The 25,711-nt window shown below is 46.7% G+C and overlaps 1 protein-coding gene across 2 annotated transcripts in view; it reads left to right on the top strand.

Annotated features, from left to right (window-relative positions):
• Positions 1 to 25,711, top strand: part of FTO (FTO alpha-ketoglutarate dependent dioxygenase) — a 293,160-nt gene that overhangs the window by 10,711 nt on the left and 256,738 nt on the right. Inside the window, exon 2 of one of the 2 annotated variants that reach the window (XM_080643932.1) lies at positions 22,163 to 22,228. The exons of the other annotated variant lie outside the window; for it this stretch is intronic. Coding sequence (XP_080500058.1) covers positions 22,163 to 22,228 — 66 coding nt within the window. The remainder of the gene's footprint in view (positions 1 to 22,162; positions 22,229 to 25,711) is intronic. 2 annotated transcript variants of the gene reach the window in all.

Here is a 25,711-nt window from a genome sequence, read left to right as displayed (position 1 = left end):
TGAGTAACAGTAAGTTCTAGTTACTTTCTATGACTTCCAGATCTCTTTCTTTCTCATATATATATATGTGTGTGTGTGTATATATGTGTGTGTGTGTGTGTGTGTGTGTGTGTGTGTGTGTATATATATATATATATATTATTGATTACAGAGAGGAAGGGAGAGAGACAGAGATAGAAACATCAATGATGAGAGAGAATCATTCATTGGCTGCCTCTTGCACACCCCCTGCTGGGGAGGAGCCTGCAACCTGCATGTGCTTTGCCTGGAATTGAACCTGGGACCCTTCAGTCCGCAGGCCGATGCTCTATGCACTGAGCCACACCGGGTAGGGCTAGATCTCTTTCTCAACCATCTTCTTGTTGGTTTTGAACATGAAATTTGCCATTTGGGAAAACTCTTAGACACTTATTTAACACGTTTAACACTTGGGCGCTTGAAACAACCCTGGGGTTCATTGAGGTCAGCATGTGTCTCTTTAATCCTTCCATCTCTCCAGTGTACCTGGTGAGTGTCTGCACAGAAAAGACGTTTAGCTGTTGAAGAAAGATGGAATGGTTGAGAGCCTCCAGCGTCTCATACATGTTACATGTTAACTTCTAGTAGCATCACACTGGCGCCCTGGATCAGAGGATTTATTGTGGCTGAGAGTGGCTTCCAGACCGTATGCTTCAAGCAAGTAGGGACCATATCTTTTTGGTTTGATCTTCACCATTCTGTCCCCAGCACTTAGCTTAACCTTGTGCCAGGCCCAGAGTCAACCTTCCATATTCATCAAGCGAATGAACGATGAGCATCACCTGTTATTTGTCATTGGGTTTTGTATCAGTGCGAGATGGACCTGGCACCTGAAAGGGATAATAGAAACGGTTAAATACTCTACGCAGGCGTCCTCAAACTACGGCCCGCGGGCCACATGCGGCCCGCCAAGGACATTTATCCGGCCCGCCGGGTGCCGCTGCCTGTCCTGCTTAGCAGCCGACTCGTCCCGGGCCCGCAGTGCGCATAGGAATTTGTTCATAGTTTTTTTTTTAAACTATAGTCCGGCCCTCCAATGGTCTGAGGGACAGTGAACTGGCCCCCTGTTTAAAAAGTTTGAGGACCCCTGCCGAGTTGTCAACGACTTCACATACCATACCAATACCGTATTCATTTTGTGACACAAGACTCTTCTCTTTAACACCTGCGTTAGCAACAGTCAACAATTGTTTTCTACAGTTCTCTTTCAAGTTTAAATGGCTAGTTTCCCCTTCAGGTTTAGTGTACTTGGTTGTTGTTAGTTTATTATGGTAGATTTCTTGGCAAACTCATATTTAAAGGGTGACTTTGTAACTTCTAGAAGGGAAGACCTTTATAGTAGACATGGTGCTTTTGGAACTTTAAAGTAAGGCGCTGTTTAGGGGAGAAATTAGACTTCTGTTAATGCCATTCACTCATACCTTAACTTATATTAACCGATTCTGTAGTATTTTACAGAATGTTCTCACCAGTTGATTTTCCGCTGCCAGCCGGGAGGACTCCTGGGGACAGTTGGGCTGGGTCAGGGCGCACTGAGGAGACTAGGATTTGCGTAGGCAGGAACTGGCATCCAGACATTTGTCCTTGGCGCAGTGTTTCTGCTCAAGGCCCACGCACGTCTGAAAGCCGAACCTGGCGTCCCGTCGGGGCTGTGGGCTTGCATGTCTGTTTATGCTGCACGCATCTGCCTGCCCGTTGCCATGGCCATCACTTAAGCGCCCTGTAGTGTTGGAAACGAAACGACCTGCCTGCAGAGCGACCCTGCCTTCCCCTGTGTCGAGGAACCGCCATGCGGATAAGTGGCAGTGGAGACCTTCACGGCTGTGAGAAACCAAATAGAAAACTCGGTGTGGAGGGCCAAATTAGGTCGCATCTGGTCTCAAGAGGCGCTCCATCGCCAGGGCACGAGTCTGTTCCTAACTGCTCGTGGTCAGAACATTCAGAGCTCTGATTTCTGTGTTAGCCCTACGCCTGCCCTTGGCCACCTTCATTTAGTGAGGCGCTCCTCCGAGGCCAGCATTTCTCCAGTAACAACACAGAGTGCGCTGATGTGGGCACCCTTAGCTCCCTCCGCGAAATTGGGCATGAGTAACGTCTCAAGGCTGGACGCATATGGATTTTCTGTTTCTAAGTGCAGCATCCATTACCTGACTGTTTTCCAGTTGGCCATGTTTTGAAAATAGAGATGGAAAATTGTGCTGATGAATTAAATTTTTTTTTTTTTTTACTGTCAGCATGAACGTTCTGCATTGTTTTGCTTGAGAACAGCACCCGACAAACAAACGCCAACATTCCAGCGTACGTGAACTCTGGCCCGTTGTCATGTCACTCCTGTTGTTTAGGTAAATAGCGTGCCGTTTTTCGCCGAATCAGCAGCCAGTATGCTGCGAGCGATTTCTGCGTTAGTCACAGTATTGGCTGGTGACACTATTAATGAGACAATAATTGGGACATCGTAGGCATTGTTCTCCTAAAACACGAGCCCGATATCGGAACCGGCCTGGCAGAGGAGCTGCTTCTGCAAACCGAAAGGCAGGGACGGGGCCGAGTGGCCGGGGCGGCCAGCTTTTAAATTCATCAGACCGCTGCTGCTTAAGTTGTCCCAGCTGTTAATGCTGGAGCCATTACCGTAATGGACTCGGCAAATGAAGGAGAACGAAGACACGCACACTTTATTACCAGAGGGGCAATTTTCTCTTCATCTGTAATAGCAGCCGGGCCTCATATTGATCAGACCATCAAGATACTAATCCTCTGTAAAATTACTTGTTATAACTGAGAATGTGTTCATCCAAATCAGTCTGCGTCCTCCCTGTCCACTGACTATTGAATACAGACTGTGAGACGGTTTATTTTTCATGATGGAAAGCCTCTGCCCTGGAAACGGGTGGCGTTCCCCTCGCCACACTGAGCACTTAATCTCGGCGATAGCCCAGGGTTGTCTTTTTGTTTTAAACAGAACATCACCCACTTAATTAAGGAGTGCGCGTCTGCCTCGCTGTCTGAGTTATGCCGGTGTTTTATGGGCCCCTGGATTTATTAAGCATCTTGTTTTACATTCCGTCCGTGGTTCGTGCTGTAAATAAAAACAGGCCCTTCTTGCCCATAGTAGACATTTGCAGGTAGCAAATGTCAATACGTCCTCGAGGATGTGAGGTGCTTTGATTTATATTTCAGGCACCAGGTTGTGCTTTGTCGATTGAACCCATAGGCGGGATGCAGCCTGGTGGCTTCGGTGCAGCAGATGGGCGTTTGCATCATTGTCTGAGAAAGTTTATGGTTATTTCTGCCTCCGTGGTTTGGAAGATTGCTTTTGAGACAATGAGGCATATCTACTCCCCCCCCACCCCACGCTTGTGTTTTGTGAGAAATGACTACGGCTACATATTATTATAATTACAAGAAGACCTGTTAAAACCCGAGTTCTATCTTCCTTAATATTTAGAATTTTAGGAATTATTCCTTAAAATTTCCATTTTTCTTTAGTATAGTCCCCACATACATTATATGTTTACTAGAGGCCTGGTGCACGAATTCATGCATGGGTGGAGTCTGGCCAGCCCACCCTCATGGGGGCCGATCGGACAGGGGCCAGCTGGGGAGAGGGTCGATTGAGGGCAGGGCTGGCTGCGGGGAGGGGCCGTGGGGGGTTAGGGGGTCCATTGGGGCCCCGATCGGGCCGGTTGGCCACCGTAGTGTGCGTCATAGCTACGGGTCGTTCCGGTCATTCCATTGTTCTGGTCGCTTGGCTTTTATATATATAGATTTGTACACAGACTCAGATGCCCTCTTGGCAACATACATTTTTTTTTATTCTAATACATTGTCATTGCTTAAAGCATTTGCGTGGCCTTCTCTGTAGAGGTCATTCAGAAATTAGTCCTCTGTGTGCCGGGATTGTGGTCAGGGCTGGAGACTCAAGGATGAGTCAGATACAGTCTTTGCCCTTGAGGACCTCAGCTCAGTAGGCGGATAGGCATACGGACAAATAATCACAAGGATGCAGCGTGGTCAGTGTTCACATCTACGTGTGAATGCGGTTCCTGGGAGTGGATGCCTCTACGGGCACAGGATTAAAATCAGGCCCTCGGTTTTTCTTGCCTTATTACCAAATGCAGAATTGTGCAGTTTCATCCCACCTTCAGACTGATGTGTGAATGATTGCTAGCTGTTTGAAAGAGATCGAATTTTTCCCCCTCCCTCACAGGAGGCTTGTTTACTGCCCCCTGGAGACAAAGGAAAGACAGATAAAAATGGTTTGATCGGTGACCTGATCTTTGGGTCTGTATAGTTTCCCATCAAGACTACTTCGAGGGAAGGGGATGGTGCTTATTTGCTTAGTTATGTCCTGGCGTGTATAGTATAATCAGTCTTGTTGTTTTAGAGTACAGTTTGTCAGGAGAGACTGTAGCCTGTCCTGGTTAAGAGTGTGGATTTTGGAGATAAGCTGTTTTTTTTTTGTTTTGTTTTTTACCCCCCCAGACCTCCTACTTACTGGCTGAGAGATCTTGGGCAAGTCATCTGTCCTTGAGCCTCAACCTTCATCTGTAAAATGGGGATAATAATAGTTGTGAAGATTAAGAGATTTAATATCGATAAAGCATTTAGAATAGTGATGTGCATATATTAGTATTCTAGTATTAAGTATATCAATACTAGAATTCTAGCATTAAGAATTATTCTAGTATTAAGAATATTAAGTAATATTCTAGTATTAAGTATAATGATAGTTGTTGGCATATATAAGTGCTCTCTAGCCATTAGCTACAATTATTGCCATGGATGTGGCTAGAGGTAATGAAATTATTTTCACATGTGACGTATGAAAGGCAGCTTTGTAAATGTATGACCACAATGTGTATGGCATGTAAGACAGTGAAGAATTTCTTATTGAAAATATTTTTCTGGCCCTAGCCAGTTTGGCTCAGTGGATAGAGCGTCGACCTGTGGACTGAAGGGTCCCAGGTTCGATTCCGGTCAAGGGCATGTACCTTGGTTGCGGGCACATCCCCAGTTTCTCTCTCATCAATGTTTCTAACTCTCTATCCTTCTCCCTTCCTCTCTGTAAAAAATCAATAAAATGTATTTTTTAAAAAAGAAAATATTTTTCTGATTACATAATTATTATTTTAGAAAAATTAAAAAATATATAAAAATACCAAACAGGAATTTAAAAGGTCTCCTGTAATCCTCCAGGATAACCACTATGTTACTTAATATACACACTGGTGTATGTCTTAAAATACTATTATGCCTACTATATGTACAATATATGCAGTATGATCCCAATTTCATATAAAATATGTGGACACATATTTATATAAGGTATATTTAAACAATTGGAACCTTAATGTGCATATTTTATACTTTGCTCTTTATTATGAATATTTTCCATGTCATTACAATTATATAGTATTTCATCATTTGGATTTTTTTTCTGCTATTATAAATTATCCTTCATCCCGGCTGGTGTGGCTCAGTGGTTGAGTGTTGATCCATGAACCAAGAGGTCACTGTTTCATTTCCTATTCAGGGCACATGCCCGGGTTGTGGGCTTGATCCCTAGTAGGGGGTGTGCAGGAGGCAGCCAACTGATGATGTTTCTCTGTCAAGGATGTTTATATCTCTCTATCTCTCTCTTTTACTCTCTAAAAAAAAATCAATTTTAAAAAATCAATCAATCAAGAAATTATCCTTCAGTGATCATTCTTGCACATAAATCTCTGGTGTTTTCCATAGAGTCAATTAGAAGAAGGTGGATTGTCAGGTTAACATTTGTAAAGATTTTTGGTTTGCATTGTCAAATGCAGTTTCTGCTCTGCTCTGGGAGTCATCATAACATGAAAATATTTGCCAGTATGGACAATGCTGTGGGAGCTCATTGCTGAGTGAATTTGTATTTTCTTAATTATTTTTTTTAATGTTTTATTTTCTAATGTTAACGATTACTCATTTATTTTTTTAATATATTTTATTGATTTTAGAGAGGAAGGGAGAGGGAAAGAGAGAGAGATAGAAATATCAATGATGAGAGAGAATCATTGACTGGCTGCCTTCTGCACACCTCCTACTGTGGATCGAGCCCGCAACCCAGTCATGTGCCCTTGGCCGGAATCGAACCTGGGACCCTTCAGTCCGCAGGCCGACGCTCTATCCACTGAGCCAAACCAGCTAGGACAATGTATTTTCTTAATTATTAAATACTAGAGGCCTGGTGCACGAAATTCATGCACGGGGTCGGGGTGTGTCCCTCAGCCTGACCTGCATCCTCTCCAATCTGGGAGCTCTTGGGGGATGTCCAACTGCCAGTTCAGGCCCCATCCCTGTGGTCAGTTGGACGTCCCTCTCCCAATGCGGGACCTCTGGCTCCTAACCGCTCACCTGCCCGCCTGCCTGATCCCCCTAACTGCCCTCCCCTGCCAGCCTGGTCACCCTATTACCTTTTTTTATTAATCTTATCCCCTTCACACACAATTGTATTTGACTTCCTTATTGGCTTCTCCCTCTCACACAATTTTTCTCTCTCCTTTATGTAACACTTTTTCCTACTGACTCATCATTTATAAACTTTCCTTTCCTCCTTATTTCCTGCTTCTGTTCCATTATCCTTCTTCCCATCTTCCTCCTACCCACCCTCTCTCCTCACATTCCTTCTTTCCTTTATCTTTACCTCTACCCTCCCTCCCCTTTTCCTTCCTTCCCACCTTAATTTTTTTCTTCACTTCCTCCCTTGGACCTGCTTTGCTCCCTCCCCTATTTCTTCCTTCTTCGCATTCTCCTTTTAAGTTCTACCGGCTCCCCTTTAAAACTTTTCTTCCCTCCCTCTTTCTCTCTCATCCTACCTTTCTCATACATTCTTCTCTACTTACTTCCACTGTTTTAATATCTATCTATCTACCTGCCTAATTATTCACTATCATTTATCTTTTTTCTTTTCTGACTCCTACTTTTAAAATCTGTCCCCAGTACACAGCTATACTTGATTTTTATTATAGCACCTACAGTTCACTCATACATTTTCTTTCCTTCTTTAACTCTGCTCTCTACTTACTCCTTTATAAAGTTCTTCCCTCCCTCCCTCCTTTCATAAAGCTTCCATTCGGGGGCGGGTGGGGGTGGCGCGTTGACCCCCAGCCCAGGGCTCAGCCGTGGCCAGGTGTTCGTCATCCCCCCTTCCCCGGCCTCCCCGCCACTGTCCTGCTCCCATTCCCTGCCCGGGATGTCAGGCCCAGTGAGGGTGGCCAAGGCCCACGTGGCCCGGGCGCTGCTGCTGCTGCGAAGCAGGAGCGCCTCCACCCAGAAGGCCTTGGACTGTCCACCACTCCGTCCCAGACCCGTGGGCACCTCCCTGCCAATGGCCCGTGCCGGGGGCCACTGCCCTCCTCCTGCGTCTGGGCGGGGCTCCCGCTCCGCCCCTTGCCCCTCGCCCCTCACCCCTCGCCGGGTGCACCGTCTCCCCCCCCCTGCCCCCCATCCCCCCCTCCGCCCCCCTCCCCCCCCTTCCGCCCCCCCCTCCGCGGTCACCACCCCCTCCCGCGTGCAGCCCCACGTTTCCTTTCCTTTTCCATTCCTGCATCTTTTTCTTGTTCCCTTTCTGTTTCTCCTCTTGGCCTGTCTGCATGCAGGCCTGCCTTCCTCTCCCTCTCCTTTCTTATCCCCTCCCATCGGATCCTTTCCTGCCCTGGGCCTTGCAGCTGCCTGAGCAGAGGGCCGGGATGCAGCCTGCTGATCCATCCGGTAGTGATGTGACGCTGTAATGGATAATTGGCATATTTCTCTATTATTAGTATAGATATGGTTGAATTCCCTCCTATCGTGTTTATTGGCCAAATGTAGTTCCTTTGTTCATTTTACTAATACATATTTATTTTTTCTTGTTGATTTATAAGAATACTTCATAGGTTAGGGATATTATTTATTAATCATGTGATGGAAATATTTTTCCTAGTTTGTTTATTGCTTGGCTTCTACTTTTTGGATTTTGGTTATTCAAAAGTTTTCCTTTGTGTCTATATGGGGAAATTTTCCCACCTACATATCCGGTTAATGGCCACCTGTATGTCCTTCCAGTTACTTTATGTTTTAATTTTTTTCTTATAATTCTTGTAATGCATCTAGAATTTTAGTATGATATGGAGTAGTTATCTATCTTTTTCTTGCCAAACGGTTAACTGGTTATTCCCACTACATTTACTGACTAATTTGAATGTCAGAATACTCAGATCTGCTTTTTATTCTGTTTTTTGTTTGTTTGTTTGTTATTCTTGACACACCATTCTAATTATCAGAGTTTAATGATACCTTTCAGTGTCAACCCCACCCATCACACCCCCACCCACCCACCTGCCCACCCACCCCACACAGGAATTAACCAACTCCAAAACTTTCCATTGTGTTGTGCAGACTTCGACACTTTTTTAAAAAGTTATTATTAAACTATAGTTGGCATACAGTATTTTATTAGTTTCAATGCACAACACAGTGGTTCGACATTTATATATCTTACCAGGTAATCTGCACACCATGTCTAGTACTCACCTGTCACCAGGCCAGGTTACCACACGGTTATTGACTATATTCCCCTTCACCTTTTCGCTCCTCCCTCCCCCCCGCCCTCCTCTGGCACCATCAGGTTGTCCTGTGTTTCTAGGAGCCTGCTTTTGCTCTCTGTTGTTTGTTTGTTTGTTTCCATGGCTCGTCACTAGAGACAGCAGCTGCTTTCGCCGAGCAGCCCTTCACTGTGGTTGGGAGGCTGAGCTCCTCGGATTCCATCTGTCGTTACCTAGGTCATCCCTGATAGGAGTCCCTCAATCTCGGTCTTGTTTCTTCAATCATAAAATGGGCATTATCCTCAACTCCCCTCCCTGTTTCATCTGAGATGTCAAAAGATAATGAATGTAAGAGACTTTTGAACAGTAAATATGTTATCCTGTATAATAAAAGGCCAGGGATCATAAGCGTAACGACTGGAATGACTGCCCGACCAGTCGCCATGAGGTGCATTGATCACCTCTCGGTCCCTCCCCACCCCCCAGGCCTGCGAACAGCGGCTCACGGCGGCGGCGGCGGGCAAGGTGGCTCGTGGCTCGCGGCAGTGGGCGGGGCGGCGAGCAGTGACAAGTAGAGGTGAGCTACGCATGCACGATTTCGTGCTCTGGGCCTCTAGTATAGATATAAAAATGATGTACAATAGAAAGCTTTTACTGGTGTCTTACCCCCCACTCCACCAGCCCCATTCCCCAATATAGAAATGATCAAGTTCTTTGGAGCAGAAAGTAGTATTATTTTTTTAAAATATGGCCCTGGCCTTAACCGGTTTGGGTCAGTGGATAGAGAGTCGGCCTGCGGACTCAAGGGTCCCAGGTTCGATTCCGGTCAAGGGCATGTACCTTGGTTGCAGGCACATACCCAGTAGGGAGTGTGCAGGAGGCAGCTGATCGATGTGTCTCTCTCATCGATGTTTCTAACTCTATCCCTCTCCCTTCCTCTCTGTAAAAAAATCAATAAAAAATCAGTTGGTACGTGCCCTGGCTGGTTTCGTTCACTGGATAGAGCGTGGCCTCAAACCGAAGGATGGTGGATTCGATTCCAGTCAAGGGCACGTACCAACTGAGCCACACAGGCCAGGGCTGATTAACAGGTTGTGTTTAATCCGAATGCAGAGTGATAATAGTTTTCTGTGTAATTGTTAAATACTCTCTGTTAGAATAGCATTCACTGAAGGACATCATATCGACCAGGATGAGATATGGTTGAATCATAACATTTCTTGGCAAATGGCAGCACATAGAGACTGAGAGTTGTGTCTTAAAAAACTCAACTCTCTTAAAAAATATATATTTGTTTGATTTCAGAGAGGAAGGGAGAGGGAGAGAGAGATAGGAACATCGATGATGAGAGAGAATCATGGATCGGCTGCCTCCTGCACGCCCCACGCTGGGGATCGAGCCCACAACCCGGGCATGTGCCCTGACCAGGAATTGAACTGCGACCTCCTGGTTCACAGGTCGACGCTCAACCAGTGAGCCACGCTGGCCGGCCTACCCTCAACTCTTGATTTGCTCTCCATCAACAATAGAAGGCATTCTGTTTGCACGTGTTTTGTGTATATGTAAGGCAGACTAGGTCAGCTGCACTGGCAGACCACCGGAAAGCCCTAGATTTGGGCGGTTCTTTACCCAGCGCTGTGAGTTTCAGAAGAGTTTTTTCCGAGCCACCGACGTGGCCCGACTCATGTGGCCATTCCGTCTCCTGCTCTTCCTCCTGTTTTTATTTAAGACTGTAAAGTTACTTTAGTGTAACTGCTGCTGTCACCTTTGCCCTCAGCTAATCAAATAGTTTACCTTCAGGGAAGCATTTATCTCCACTTTCATTATTATTATTTTTGTAGCTGTAAAGATAGATATTTTATGTCTGCAGAAGGCTGTAACAGTGAAACGAGGTATCGATCTGCTGTATTTAGCAATTTCTCTCCACCTCGCCATCAATAGCGTGTCAGCCTCTGTCTGTACCGTGGTTGACCTCACAAATAGCTCTTTATGCTCCCATTGGATTCAAATGATATAGTATGCTGAAAACTAAATCAATGAATGATTATCCAGTTTTTAGTATTATTTCATGACCCGGAGGCAACTGGTACCCCTGGCGCTGAACACTTGGGTGCACAATGAATATGGCCAAGTGAGTGTGTCTGGCTTTTGCTCAGCCGAGAGGCGGGGAAAGCGGGGCCACCTGCCTGGGTTAGCTCAGCCTTCCAGACTAATGATCTTCCAGTGCTTGGGGCCTTCAGGGAAGCATCTCGCCTCGCAGAATCAGACACAGAGAAGAGCAATCCCTCCAATGAGCTTTGTTCCCTGCCCCCACCACCATGAGCAGGTAGCAACGCGTCTAAAATTATTTGAGCTCTAAGCATGTGGCTTTAGCTTTCACTTACAGAGGGAAGATAAACACAATTAGATGCCGTGTCATTATATCCCTGAGGACCTAACCGAAAGGCACCCTGTAAGAGGAGGGAGAGCCACCTCGGTCCAGGTCTAATGGGACCCTTGGCTGCTGTCAGCGCCTGGAACAGACACCACGTGTGCGAGTTCTGCTCCTTTCCTGATCTGTGGAGTGTTGAGCCAGCAGGAGCCACTAATTTGACTGCTTGTGAATGCTGCCGAATCCAGCAATAACATCCTATATAATAAAAGCCTAATATGCAAATTGTTCCCTTGCCCGGGAGTTCGACCACTCGCTATGATGTGCACTGACCACCAGGGGGCGGGGCGGAACATGGTGGGCCTCGGTGACCCGGGGCTGGCAGCGGGCGGCAGTGGAGGTGCTGCCAGCCCCAAGGGGTCCTGACAAGAGCAGGACCGCAGTGGGATGGTGGAGCAGGTGAGCGGACGGTGCCAGGCCAAGGCAGGTGCGAGTGGGGCTCAATCACCCTGCCAATTGCCCCGCAGATGGCGACCAGCGGTGGCGGCGGGGGACGGGGCTGCTGCCTGGCTCCCAGATGCTGAGGGAGCCGGGTGGGGGCCCGATGACTCAGGCGGAGGGGGGTGCATGGGGGCCTGGGAGCCCAGGTGTTGCCCAGGGCCCAGAGGTCAGCTGGGACCTGCCCTTCCACACCAGACGCTCGCGCTTCCATCGCTAGCCAGGCCTAGGGACTGCACCCGTGCAGGAATTTTGTGCACCAGGCCTCTAGTTTTTATGATAATCTTGCTGAATCACATATATTTAATGAAAGAGCCTTGTAGATATTGACATTTGGGCTATGTGGAAAAATGGGCGGAAGGTGATAGTGGGTGAATGGGGAAAATGGATCATGTATGAATCAAATGTATTTGTCTCTAAGAAAGTGCCATTTTGGTGTATTCCTTTGTCCATCATCCCAGTTCAGAATGGTGGGGTATTGAGGAGTTTAATCTACTGATTGACAAGGACTATCGAGGAGTTCATTTATTTATTCATTCCTCAGACGTTATTGAGAATGTACTATGTTCTGGTTAGGGAGGCAGCATATGAGGTCCAGCCCTTCCTCTTCATGGAACAACGGACATGCTCACTTTCTCAAGCCTGAGAATTGTCCGCCTGCCTTATTCCTGCCAACTGCCATACCCAGCCCCGTGAGATGTTTCAAGATGGAAAGTAAATGGTGGGTTTCATGACCACAGGTTGATGTTCAGCCAACTTCTGTGTGTCATCTGCTTGGAAGGAGGATGTGGGGAGCCCTTCAGGCAAAGTCACGGAGCAGGAAGGCCCGAGGAGGGAATTTGGCCCGACCCTCTGACTGTGAGGCTGACAACAACAGATTCGGGTACGACACCCTCTTTTCCCCATAGTAGAGACCGTGCTGCCATTTTTATAAACCGAGCATTGGGCTTTGGTCCCGTCAGTCTGTTCAGAGATCTGCCTCTTCTCACTTCTTGCTTTACTTCTGTTACTCATTATGAATCTGCGACCGGTTCATGAGCTAATCTGCTCTTGAGGCCATTTCAGGTTGCGTTCTGAGTGCCATGAGATGGCTCCGTGGTGGCCTAAGAAGTACTTCTTTTTATTTGCCCTGTGTCCGTCCACATTGAACTTGGAGGTTCCGCCCAGGTCTCAGGGGAAGGGACTGAGGGAAGAGGTAGGTCCCTGCCCCTGAATCCAGCCTCTGCGATTTTGTGCCCCATGGATGCCTGAATATGAAGTGAGGAATTTCCCCCTCAAATGACCCCTCAGGAAAGAGAAGCCTTATTCAAACTCTTACCACGTCTCTTGTCTTGCAGATGCTCCCTCAGGTGCTTTATTTCGAAAAGCAGCGCTGTTTAAGCAGCTGTCCCCACCGAATGTGAATAGGTACCCGTGGCTTAAGATATTTCTCTTGATCGGAGCTACCCATAGTCATCTGGGCTGATAACCCTAATTTCCGGTTTTGCCCGCGTGTGGGAGATGGATGCGTGCTTATAGGTCACATCTTACGCGTGGTTCCCCATAACTCTGTGTCGGTCGCTGAGTTCCTTTTGCTAGCGCATGGGACAATTAGTTGACCTCTGTCTGTACAAGCTTTAATAATGGTGTGTCTTAGTCTCCCCTGTTCCTTCTAGTTGAGAGGTTATCTTCGCTCCCCAGACTTGCTTAAGGAAGTGATAGTGATCAGGGCTTAAGGAGTGACTTTAGTGCTGCAGTCGATGTCGCCCAGCACCTTTATATAAGGGTCATTTTCAAGTTCATGCCGCTAAAGGCTGCCTCTGATGAGGGCTACTTATGGCTCTATTTGTGGCTAGAAAGCCCATTGTTGGTGAAAAGGGTATAAGAAGATCTGTCCAACTTAATTCTTGCTCCGCGCCAGTCACTTTTAGAGACAATCATACGGCTTCTAAAGAAGAGGAGACATTTCTTGTTACTCAGTCAAGACCAGGGGGAAATCTCTTTGTCGATATATGTTAATGCATACATCTGAGTGGAGCCACGTGCACCTACTCCATAAAGGGGGCGTAAGATCTCAAACTTAGAATCATAGATGGATGTATTTATGTCATATGCTAAACTCTGCGTCTTTTGTGAGCAAACTAAAAAAGAATTAAGACGTATTGATAAGTCACTGTGTACTTAAAATTATACCGCTTTTATGAAGTGAAATTACATATATAGTTATATTCACATGCTGTCATAGTAAGATGATAATATGAAGATGAAATGATATTTTTTTCGACTATTTTTTTTTTAATTGTACACACTTAGGAACATTCCTGGAAAACGGACGTCTGGATTCTCCTGTGCCATTTTTAATTGTTCACTTAGCTTAGAAACTCCCTACAAGAGGAACAGATGGATTTCACATTCTCTTTCCCTTCTTCAGGATCTGAGATTGTGTACGTGTCTGTGGCTACCTAGGCATGGCATGCTTAAAAGCACGGCTGAAGACTGATGCTTCACGGTATACTTTGCATGCATTTGTGACTTGAAATAGGGAAAAAAAGTCAAATCAGAGACAGCTTGAATGGCAGGCTGTCGGTGCGGAGCCTCGTGAATTGGCAATGGTCTCATTTAGGACCTTCAGACACGTCTCCACCCGGACAGAAGGAGGAGGGTTGGCATGTTCTGGAGGAGACAGCCACTCCTCGCCGCTGCGCAGGAGGCAGCCGTGCGTGACAGTTGCCCTCCGTTGCTGGCTTCTCGGAGCTTAACCTCTGACCCCCCGCTTAGTTGCTGCGCAGCGGTCGGAGCAGGTTGGCGATGGAGGTGAGTGACGGGCATTGGCCTGCAGCGTGCTTGTCATTATCGGGCTGTCAGAAGGACGTTTCCATCCGGCAGGCCCCTCTGTGCAGCAGTCCATAGTGCTTAGCTTCCGAGGCTGTCAGCCGCGTGAGCCCGCGTGCATCCAAATCGGAGGACTGAGTGTGTCTACCTTCAACCGGAAGACAGGAAGTGTGTCCCTCTTCTTCTCTTTCCCTCATTTTCCCCTTTCCCTTTTTCTCTTTTGGTTAAATAGATTCAGATGACTTTCACAGGGCCAAGAGGTTGATTCTGCTGCCACGGTGAGAAAAGTGCACGGATGTCTCCTGTGGTCTGCGTTTTAAAGAGGTGTGAGCAGCTCTGCCAGTCACCGCTCGGCCTTGGCCTGCGCATTCTGTCAGCTCCGCCGGCCGGTTCGGTCTCAGGGCCTCGATGCTAGCCCCGTGGTCCCCAGGGTGAGCGGACAGCATGAAGCGTTTCCCTCGGTCTTTCTGTGAGGTTGCAGAGGGACGGGGAGGCCAGTGCATGTGATTTGTGCAGCAGGAATTAGAATTGAAAATAAATGACGAAGAGGTTGTGTGTGATTATTATCTCGTTGGACATTATTCCCCCCTCATGGTAAAGAAATGTAGACACAGGCAGTTTAACAGGCTGCGATAAGTCTTAGAAGCTCCAGAGGTCTGTCTTTGGCAATACGTTTTTCAGAGATAGAAAAACATGGTTGTGCCTGCAGACCAACGGGTCCCGGGTTCGATTCCGGTCAAGGTCACGTACCTCGGTTGTAGGTTCCTCCCCGGCCCCAGGCCCTGGTCTGGCCTCGTGCAGGAGGCAACCAATCAATGTGTTTCTCTCACATCGATATTTCTCTCTGTCTTTCCCTTTCTCTTCCACTCTCCCTAAAAATCAATGGGAAAATATCCTCGGGCGAGGATTAGCAAAAAAGAAAAGAGAAACACAGTCATGAAAGCCCTCTTTTCTCATCAGTTTGAAACTCCGTGCTAACCAGCATCCTGAAAGGGGGTGGCGGGGAATGAAGGGAAGCCCACCACGCTCTTCCGGTATTTGAAAAGTTCGGGTACCTGAACCTGGTTTGCTGCTGGCATTGTGGGGTGGGTGGGGCGGGAACCTGGAGGCCTGAATCTTCGTTTTCCCTCTGCCGTCTCCATCTGTGTCACCGAGGAAGTCAGGGAAACCCCAGTCTTTGTTTCTTCAAATGCAGAAGTGGGGACACTAGTTGGTGAGGACGAAAGGCGTCAGTTTTGAAAAGTGCTTGCGCTTGTCAGAACTCCGGGACCTCCAGAGGCACCTCCTGACCTCCTGGTCCTTTCCTCAGCGGGAAAGACTCCCTGAATAGTCAGCAGGAGATGCTGGGGCAGATAGAACACTCCAGCACTCAAAGCAGTCCATCGTTGTGTTGCCCCTCTTCCCCCCAGCCGTATCGCTGATTTCCGTTAATCAAGCGCTCACACCACCAGCCTGCGGTGCCGTGTCGGGAGGAGCAAGGCTGGTCTCATAATCAGATACACACGGGACAGGTTAGCCAGGGAAAGAACCCGGTTTAATACATACATGTGCATGGGAACCCCGCAGACATGAGAGCGTCAGAGACCCCACATGCAGGAGAGGTGCCGAGACAGAAAGGGAAGGTGGGCGCCATAGACCTCCTGAGCGAGGGATGAGGCAGGTGCCTGGGGCTTCAAAGGCCGCAGGTGGGATAAGATGGACATTTAGTAAGTAGATGTGGCCCCGCCCCCGAGGTCAAGAGCGGTCATCTCCGATAACCTCTTCTTGTGGGCCAGGGCCCTAATTCAAGGACTTCTTCTAGATGGCTCAAGGCGGGGCAGGAATCTCGCTTGCGCCCCAGGCTAAAAGGGCCCTGAGCTCAAAACAGTCCACCCACAACCACCCACGCACATGGTGGAGTGACATGGTGGAGTGACATGGTGGAGTGACATGGTGTGAACTCCCTTCTTCCCTCCCACCCAACATTCATTCATTTGCTCACTCTACAAGTATTTTTTTTTTCAAGAATTTTTTATTGATTTTTAGAGAGAGGGGAAGGGAGAGAGAGAGAGAGAGAGAGAGAGAGAGAGAGAGAGAGAGAGAGATCTATGTGACAGAGAGAAACATCGATCGGCTGCCTCCTGCATGACCCTACCAGGGATTGAGCCTGCAACCCGGGCATGTGCCCTGACCTGAAATCGAACTGGCAACCTTCTTGTGCACAGGACAGTGCCCAGTCAACGGAGCCATACCGGCCAGGGCTCCGCAGGTATGTTTTGAGCTCTTACTCTGTGCCAGCCCGGTTCCGAGTCCCGGGATACAGCCAGGAACCCGGCCGGCAGCACCTGCCTCCCTGGAGCTCAGATCCTGCAGGGGGAGAGGGAACAGGAACCAGTATCTCCCTTTTGGCAGCTCCGATGCCGTGAGGGAAAGCAGAGCCGGGAGAGGAGGCGCTCTGGGTGGATTGTCAGGGAAGAGGCCTCGCGGGAGCGTTCCTTCCAGCAGAGAACTAACTTCCCCGGGAGCCCTGGAGCCCCGGGAAGCCGGGGAAGGGCTTCCCCACTCCTGCTCCTCCTTCACCTGGTCTCCACGTCCGGCCTCTGTCCTAACGTCTTTCCTTCTTGCGTCTTCATGCCAGGCCTGTGTCCAGGCTTTCTGTTCCCGTCCCTTCCAGCTGTGGTCTCCCCTCCATCAAGCTCTTTAAAAGTGTCACGTGGCTTTGCTGCTGATCACATGTTAAAGTTCAGACCCCCCACCCCCCCGCCTTGCCCTAGGGCAGTGGTCGGCAAACTGCGGCTCGCGAGCCACATGCGGCTCTTTGGCCCCTTGAGTGTGGCTCTTCCACACAATACCACGGCTGGGCGAGTCTATTTTGAAGAAGTGGCGTTAGAAGAAGTTTAAGTTTAAAAAATTTGACTTTCAGAAGAAATTTCAATCGTCCTGTTGGTATTTGGCTCTGTGGACGAATGAGTTTGCCGACCACTGCCCTAGGGCCTAGGAGGTTCCCATTGTTTGAGTTTCTTTTATTATTTGGGGCCTGCCTCTGCTCCCCTCCCCCATTCCTATCACATCACACCTGATACCCCTGCCGGAAAAAAGTGGGGCTTCTGTGCTGGTCCGAGAGCCGTCCCCCAGGCAATGAGGAGATGACCTAGTTTTCAAGGATAGCCTCCAGACCTCAGATTGCTTCGTCCTCGTCCCTGGCCGTTACCTCACTGTGCCTGTTTAGCCTTTTACCGACCGGTCTGCGAGCTCCTTGAAGACAAGCGCTGTGTTTCATTCGTGTCTGGTATTTTCAGGACCTGCTATAGTGTCCAGAACAAAACAGACACTCCACAAACTGTCAGCTGGTCGAGATCTGTGTGGTTGAGGCCTGGAGGTGTCAAATCACTTTCCAGTTCCCAGCCCAGCGCCCCAGCGGGGGGACTCTGAAGTCTCTGTTTCGGGCCAGGTGGAGGTTAAGGCACCTAAGGGCAGACACAGCTTATGTTGCTTTTATCAGCTGCCCTGTCAACATGCACTAAAACCTGCTCTTCCTTCTGGCTGGTGAGGACCGAAGGAGAGGTGCCGGAGGCGGCGTACACCCTCACCTCTCAGAATAACAGCAGGCGTAAAAACCACAAAAGGCCAGCAGAAGGCTGACATTTGTGCTCCTGATGTATAGGGAGCAGGGAGCTTTGAGTAACAGTAGAAGGAATGAATGAGGAAGGAAAAAAAAAAGAGTCTGGTTTCCTAAGAGAGATTTGAGGACAGGAAGGGACTTAAATCACAACCCTATACCATCAGTCAGTGTATTGGCAGAACCCCAAGACCTGAAGCCCTAGAGGGGGCTCCCCTTTCTGTTTGTTTTTATATTTATTTTAAACATGTTTTTATTGATCTCAGAGAGAGGAAGGAAGAGGGAGAGAGAGATAGAAACATTAATGATGAGAGAGAATCATTTATTGATTGGGTGCCTCCTGCACGCCCCCTACTGGGGGTCAAGCCTGCAACCCGGGCATGTGCCATGACTGGGAATTGAACCATGATCTCCAGGTTCATGGGTCGACACTCAACCATTGATCCACACTGGCTGGGCGACTATTTTTTTTTTTTTAAACAACTCTATTGAGGTATCATTTACATGAAGACAGTTTACCCACTTAAAATATACAAGTCAGTATTTGGGATTTTTTGTTGTATATTTGCCGGGTTGTGGGATCATCCCCACTGCAGTCTAATTGTGGAGCTGTCTCCTCTGAGAGAAAGCCCTTCTCACCAGCTGTCCTTCCCCACTCACGCCTCCCCCCTCCCGGCCCTGAGCAACTTCCTATAGACTCCCCGTGCTAATAGATTTGCCTTTTATAGATACGTCATATAAATGGAATCAAAATAGGTAGTCTCTCATGACTGACTTCTTTTATTCAGCATAATCCATATGTTTTCAACATCCATCCATGTGGCAGAATATATGCATCCTTCATTTCTCTTTGTGGCTGAACAATATTTCATTCCATGGATGTCCCACATCTTACTTACCCATTCATCACGGGGTGACATTAGGTCATTTCCCTTTTGGGGGCTGTGATCAAGAATGCTGCGATAAACATTGGTGAACCAGTTTCTGTTTAGGCTTATGCCTTCGTTTCTCTTGGGTATATACCTAGGAGTGGAGTGACTGAGTCATAGGGTTCCGCTGTGTAACTCTCCGAGGATTTGCCCAACTGTTTTCCAAAGCGATTGTATCATCTCGCATCCCCACTAGCCACGCACACAGGGTTTCCGTGCCTCCCCTCCTTGCTGACACTTGTTACTGTCCATCTTTGCATCTCTCTCCTTTAATTCTCATACGTCTGTGAGTCAGCCAAAGAAAAATACTCTTACTGTCATTTCATAGAGGAAAAGTCCAATATACAGATGAAATGAGATGCCCCGTCTGTGTGTGGCTGGAGGGGGGCGGGGAGGGGCAGGCATATTCAGAAGAACAAGTCATTCAAAAGTGCTTTCAGGGTTTTTGAATGAGAGACTTAGAGCTATGGTGGAGATCCTGTTCCCCACCCCCACTTTTATTTTTAATTTTATTAGTATGATTGTATGTCTTTTGCCCGCATTTAAAAAAATTGAAGTATAATTCACATAACATAAAATGAACCCTTGTAAAGTGCATGAGATAGCAACGCTTGTTCCTGTGTATGTCTTAGCGCTTCTAATAGTAATATTGTCTTTGAAATATGTGCATCTGATGAAAAACACCTTTGTTTTTTGTTTACAAAAAGAGGGAGCCGGCCAGCGTGGCTCAGGGGTTGAGCGTTGACCTATGAACCAGGAGGTCACGATTCAATTGCCGGTCAGGGCACATGCCCGGGTTGCTGGCTTGATCCCCAGTGGGGGGCAGCCGATCAATGATTTTCTCTCATCACTGCTGTTTCTATCTGTCTCTCCCTCTCCGTTCCTCTCTGAAGTCAATAAAAATATATATATTTTTACAAAAGAGGGTCAAATACAAAATTTGATCTTCAGGGAGCCATCGAAGATATACAAAGGATCAAGAATACAGGGACCAGAAGCCACTTGTTTTGAAGTAATTAAGATAATTATGTTGACTTTCTTCTGTACTTTAGATATAGCCTTTTCAAAATTAGAACTATATGCCTGCCTTGTGTTCCAACATGAATATTTAGCAGTGTCCTCTCTAACCCTACGATCACCCGGTAAATGTTAACAAGAAGCACAGAACCTGTGTTTTCCCTGTCTTATTGTTTTTCTACAGGAGTGGTGACAGCTGGAATGACTTTATGTCATTGAGCCCACAAAGCTGAATGTTACATGTGTAGTTACCTGTGTGGGTGTGCAGTGTATTTTTTTTTTAAAGAGCTGGACACAGTGACTGGATGTCAGCAGTTACATCTGTTTTATAATCCTGAAGAATGTTGCATACGTATAAACATATATGGAGACAGAAATTGCAAATAAGAATTTTATAATAAATTATATTCCCTTGTTATGTCTCTGCTAAGTGAATAGAATATTTTATGAAAATGTAAAACTTCTTTTAAAAGTTTTTTTCAAAAAATTGCTTTCAGAGAGGAAGGGAGAGGGAGAGAGTGATAGAAACATCAATGATGAGAGAGAATCACTGATTGGCTGCCTCCTGCACATCCCCTACCGGGGATCGAGCCCACAACCTGGGCATCGAGCCCGCAACCTGGGCATGTGCCCTGATGGGTAATGGAACTGTGACCTCCTGGTTAATAGGTGGATGCTCAACCACTGAGCCACACCCGCCGGGCAAAGAGAGGTTTTCTTGGATTGTAAAGTCACCTCGGTTACCCTTATTTGCTGTTTAACTGTAGTCCGCATGGAAACTTCCCTGACCACTAGGTGTCCCCTTTGGGTCCTGTCCTTCCTCCCGGGCCCCCGGCTTTTAGAAGGACCCTAAGGAAGATTAGACCACAGGAGACTAAAAAATGAAGGGGCCCCGCACTCTGATGATTCCAGTTGCCTTTTATTTTGGTCATTTACTCTCAACTTCTGTTCCTCCTCGCTCACCGGCTGGTGTTTAGGTAATAGAGCAATTCTTTGGCAACCTAGGAAGTGCTTGATGCCGCTTTCTCATCACTGAAGGTAGTAAAGTGGGAGGAAAGAACGTCTGTGTTCATCTAGATGTGTTAGGTAATAAAGTAATTGTGACACGCTTGCAGAGACCTTTAGGAATATTTTTAATGCAATTTATTATCATGGGAATAATGTGACTAGGCAAATAATGATTGCATTGTGAATGCTAATTTTCCTGTTCTGTAGTAGGATCATCCTGGCTGTAACTAACATGGGGTAGCCTCTGTAACCCTCCCAGGAGCCCTCCGCCGTTGCCATTGCCCCCCTGCTTTTCGAGATGTGGAAATCGAAGCTCAGAGAGTTGGGTTAATTTGCTCCACGTTTAATAGAGCTTGGTTGCTTCAGAACCCCCCGCGCGCTCCCCCCCCCACTCCATTTGGAAATTGTTATAGCATTATAGCAGTGGGTAAGTGGGTAGGGTTTGACTTAAGTCAATAACATTGAAAATTCCTGTAAAAGAATTCAGCGGAGAGCACCCCTGGAAGTCTGGTTTGGCTGCGAGCAGAGAAATCCAGTTGTCTCGCGGAAGCGATCAGCGTGCCCTGGATATGGGCACCCTTCAGGAAGGCTGCGGGCCCTTTGCAGAATTACAAATCGTGTACACGCAGGGACCGCTTCCTCTCACTCGCCTACAAATGCCTCTCCCATTAGCAGGGAAACAGCAGGACACTTGACAGCTCCTTGCAGGCCCTGAGCTTCATAGAATGGAACATTCTTCTTATTCAATTAGGGGCAAGCTCAAAAGATGGGCATGCAGCTAGGCCTAGGTTTTCTTGGAGGCTGCTGGCTGAGATGTTCTCTGGTACCTGAATTTAGATTCTGCATTCATTCCCAGATTTCTCCAGTTGCCTTTAAAAAAAAAAAAGAAATCCGCCCATGGTAGTTTCCTTTTAGTGTCGAGTAATTTGATTGTGCTCAGTACCTGTCCAGTGGACTCCCCGGTTGTGGCGGTGATTTCTGCAGACCACGGGGGGATGTATAACAAATGTGAGATGAGAGAGCTTTGTCAGGGCGGGAGCTCGTCCTCTGGGAAGGTGGAGCTGGGAAGTGGGAGCCCTCCCCAGCGCCAACAGGCACCCCCCTCCCTCTCTAGCCCCCCAAGGTCTGCCTGCAACACCCTCTGTTCTCTCTCTTTGTTCCCCTTCCCAATTCGGGTCCTGGCAGGGATCTGTGACATTTCCGAGCAGATCAAATGAGCCCCTGACACCTGATTGCCCAGTGTCTGTTGTTTACAGTTGCTTTCCAAGGATACCTAGACAAGACGGAAAGCTTAACGCGCAGTAATTAAACTTGCATCTGCTCTGTGACAGGACTCAAAGGCCTTTTCTTTCCCTCCACATAGGAATCTCATTGTAGAGCTCCTACTGGCTTTGACCGCGCGGCATCTGAAAAGGCAAGACGCGGACAGGTAAACAAGCATTGGTTCAGTCGACTGCCTGTCATTATGATGATGAATATTAAATAAGGTCCCCGATATCCCTTTCTACCTTGGCGTTCTGCTCTTCACCGACTTGTTTAGCCAGATTTAGAACTGGTCTTAAATGTGAGAACTGTAGCTTGGAGGTGATTTTTCTTTTTTTTTTTTTTTTTAAATAAAATCTTTTTGAAAGAAAACAAACATCGCCGAACAATCTGGATGGGTTTAACACACCCTTTGGGTTGTACATTTCTCACAAATGCTAATGAATAATTCAGCAAAGGCAAACACAATCTGCTGGTGGCATCCAGTGTTATTCACACTTGCTAATGAATAATTCCCTTTGGCTTTTGTGGCGCAGCGCTAAGGAGTGACTTCTGAGACTCACACGGGTTATTATTGGGCTATTTGTCAGTGTCCTTGGGGCATTGTGAGCCCAAGTCCAACTTGGCTACCCACCCCACATGCCTCCGAGATCCTTCTGGGAAACACGCAGCTCTCTCCGTCCCAGATTTTTAACCCCGGAATGTTGCTATGGGAGAGGCCATGCCCTAACCGGACTCAGCTTCCACTGTAGTTCCATTGAGTCTCTTCCCTCATTGTTTCATTCAAATAAAGAAGTGTTTGTTGAGCACCTTAGGCTAGGTACACAGTCCTGAGTGCCGCATTGTGGATACACAGAGGGAAGATAGTCTTTTCGTGCTGTGTCCTCCAGGGGAGAGGAGGGTGTAAAGGAGGAGAGGCATGGGGTCCTGGAGGAAGGGGCGCAGGGTCTTTTTTTGTCAAAATGACCAGTTACCAGTTGGTTTCTCATCCTGTCCTCAGACATGCGTTTCAGTGCATACGTGCTGTCGGTAGCGTTGTGTGATATTGCTGTAGATAAACCTAAAGTTTGATTCGTCTTGGAACTGTTGATCGGATAAGCCTGATAACATAATCCCAGAGACACCTAAGCAACCCTTATTCATTTCTGCTGCACTGAGGTCAGGAATGTGCTATGGGGACCTGGCTTTACCAGCCTGGAGAGTCTAAGGATGGTGAACGTGGATTTATTTCTGCATGAGTGGTCTACATACCACACCTTAGTAGTCCTATGCTAGTGTATGACTGAGATCCTTGAGGCACGCCCAGCCTTGGTGAGGTCACTTCTGGCGTCCTGCATCGACTTCAGCTTTTTCTATAGAACTCTGAGCTCTTGCTCTTCTTTCTAAGCACACTGGAAAGACTACAATTCCCAGCTTCCCTTGCAGTGAGGTGGGATCATATGATTAGTTCTGACCTAAGAAATGGAAGCAGAAGTGCTGGGTATCATTCCTAGTCAAGACATTTAGGAGCTAGTGTGCCACTTGCATGCTTTCTCTTTCCCTGCCACGGTGACTTTGGGGACTCTGTGTTCCAGGTATTGGGGTCTCCAAGAGTCTGATCCTTGAATGACTGTGGAGTAGAGCCCACCTCTGCTTCCCATTGGCCCGCATTGGACAGTAAGAAAGTTTGCTGTATTGAGCCCCTGAGATTTGGAAGTTTATTCACCATGTAGCTTAGACCATTCGCACTAGTACAGAGGGATTAGTACAGGAAGAGATTGTGTGTGTGTGCGTGTGTGTGTGTGTGTGTGTGTGTGTGTGTGTGTTGTTATTAGGACCTGGTATTCAACAGGTTCCAGCTAGATTTGCAGAATGTAGCTTCAATGGGGAATTGAGGGTAGGTGCTACTTAGAGGCAGAAAAAGAGTTTATTTCACCAATTACCAAGGCCTCTGGGGAAGAAATAACATTGGTATTAACAGAGTCTTGGAAATAAGCAAATAGTTTTTTAAAAAGATTCAGAATTGAATTGAGGCAATTATAACACATATTTTTGAATTTTAAATTTTATCCAGCATGTGTAGTTGGTAAAGTTAAACATGTAATTGTTCTCTGTGGGTATAGTTTTATACCCATTCTGGCCCGTGAGCTGAGAATGGTTTTTATGTTTCTAAAAGATTGTAAAGAAAAAAAAAAGACAGAGAATATTCATTAGACGCCTGAGATATTTGCTATGTGGCCCTGTGGAGAACACAGTTTGCTTTTCCTTGGTTTAAATCTTAATATCTCCACAAACAATTATCAACAAGTATCCCACTAGAATCTGAATTTTTTGAGAATCGGAAGTTTTACGAATTTCTGTCTGTCGTGGTGCATGGAGCAAAGTGCGTGTTCAGAGCAAGTTGACTTGATGGAGTTGCGTAAGAGCATGGGAGATGAGACTGTTCTGAGGAGGAGGCCTGAGGGGAGAGCATGGCAGGCCGTCGGTCGGAACCAATGGAACTTTTCTTCTGTTTACTTGGATGGTGACAGCGGTGGGTTTGTTTAGACCTAATGTGTATGGACATTTATTTACTTTTCACATTCATTTTTATTATCAAATAAAGGTCGTATTTTGGAAGGTTTTAAAGATCTTACCTTGTACTCTGCCATCAAACCAGAGTTTTCTGGTTAATGTATTTGGCATTAGAGTTTTCTGGTTAACGTATTTGGCATTAGAGTTTTCTGGTTAATGTATTTGGCGTTGATGTTTTGGTTTCTTTTTTTTTCCTCCAGTGACCCTTACATTAAAAAAAATTCATGTACATTTTGTCTGTTCACTCACTTGCTCACTCATAGCTATGTACCCACAAGAAATGGAAGCATGTCCACACAAAAACTCGGACACAAATGTTTATAGCAGAATTATTCATAACGGCCCCCAAATAGAAACCAACCCAAATAGGCCATTAGGGCTGCATGGTTATCACAATGGCCTGTAGCTGTATAGTGGAATATTACACTGCAGTGAAAAGGAATGAGGTTTCGATACACACTGCAATATGGATGAGCCTTCACAGCTTTATACCAAGGGAAAGCCAAACACAAAATACAAAATGTTGTGTGAATCCGTTTATAGAAAATGTCTGTAATCGACAAATCTATGGAGACAGAAAGCGGATCAGTGATCGCCTAGGGCTGGAAATGGTGCGAGGTGGGGATTGAGAGTGAATGCTATGACATGGAATGCTACGATATGAGGACAAAATTCTAAACTTAGATTGTGTAGGTTGTGGTGATCATTGCAAAGTTCTGTGAGTATACTAACACTAAAAACTATTGAATCGTGCATTCTAAATGGGTGAATTTAATTTTATGTGAATTATAATTCAAGGATATTAGCAAAAATTATTATGCAGTGGATGGCTCATTTTCTAGTGATGCTGCTGATTTTGTAGCCTCTTATTCAAGCAACAGTCAGATTGGAATCTTTTATATTTTACCTATCTTAATTAAAATGTCCTGGAAGCAAAATTTGATTTATATTAAGTCCCCTTTGACCCAACTATCTACTTATGTGCATTTATTGCACTGAATATACTGGCATACATGTACAGTAATTTTGTGGTGGCATTATTTGTAGTGGCAAAACATAAGAAATAACCTACATGCCCATCAGTAGGAGACAGGTT

This window comes from Plecotus auritus (genome assembly GCF_963455305.1).
Source record: "Plecotus auritus genome assembly, chromosome: 10".
NCBI lineage: Eukaryota > Metazoa > Chordata > Mammalia > Chiroptera > Vespertilionidae > Plecotus > Plecotus auritus.
Note: the sequence above shows the minus strand (reverse complement) of the source record. Positions and strands in the feature narration are given on the sequence as shown.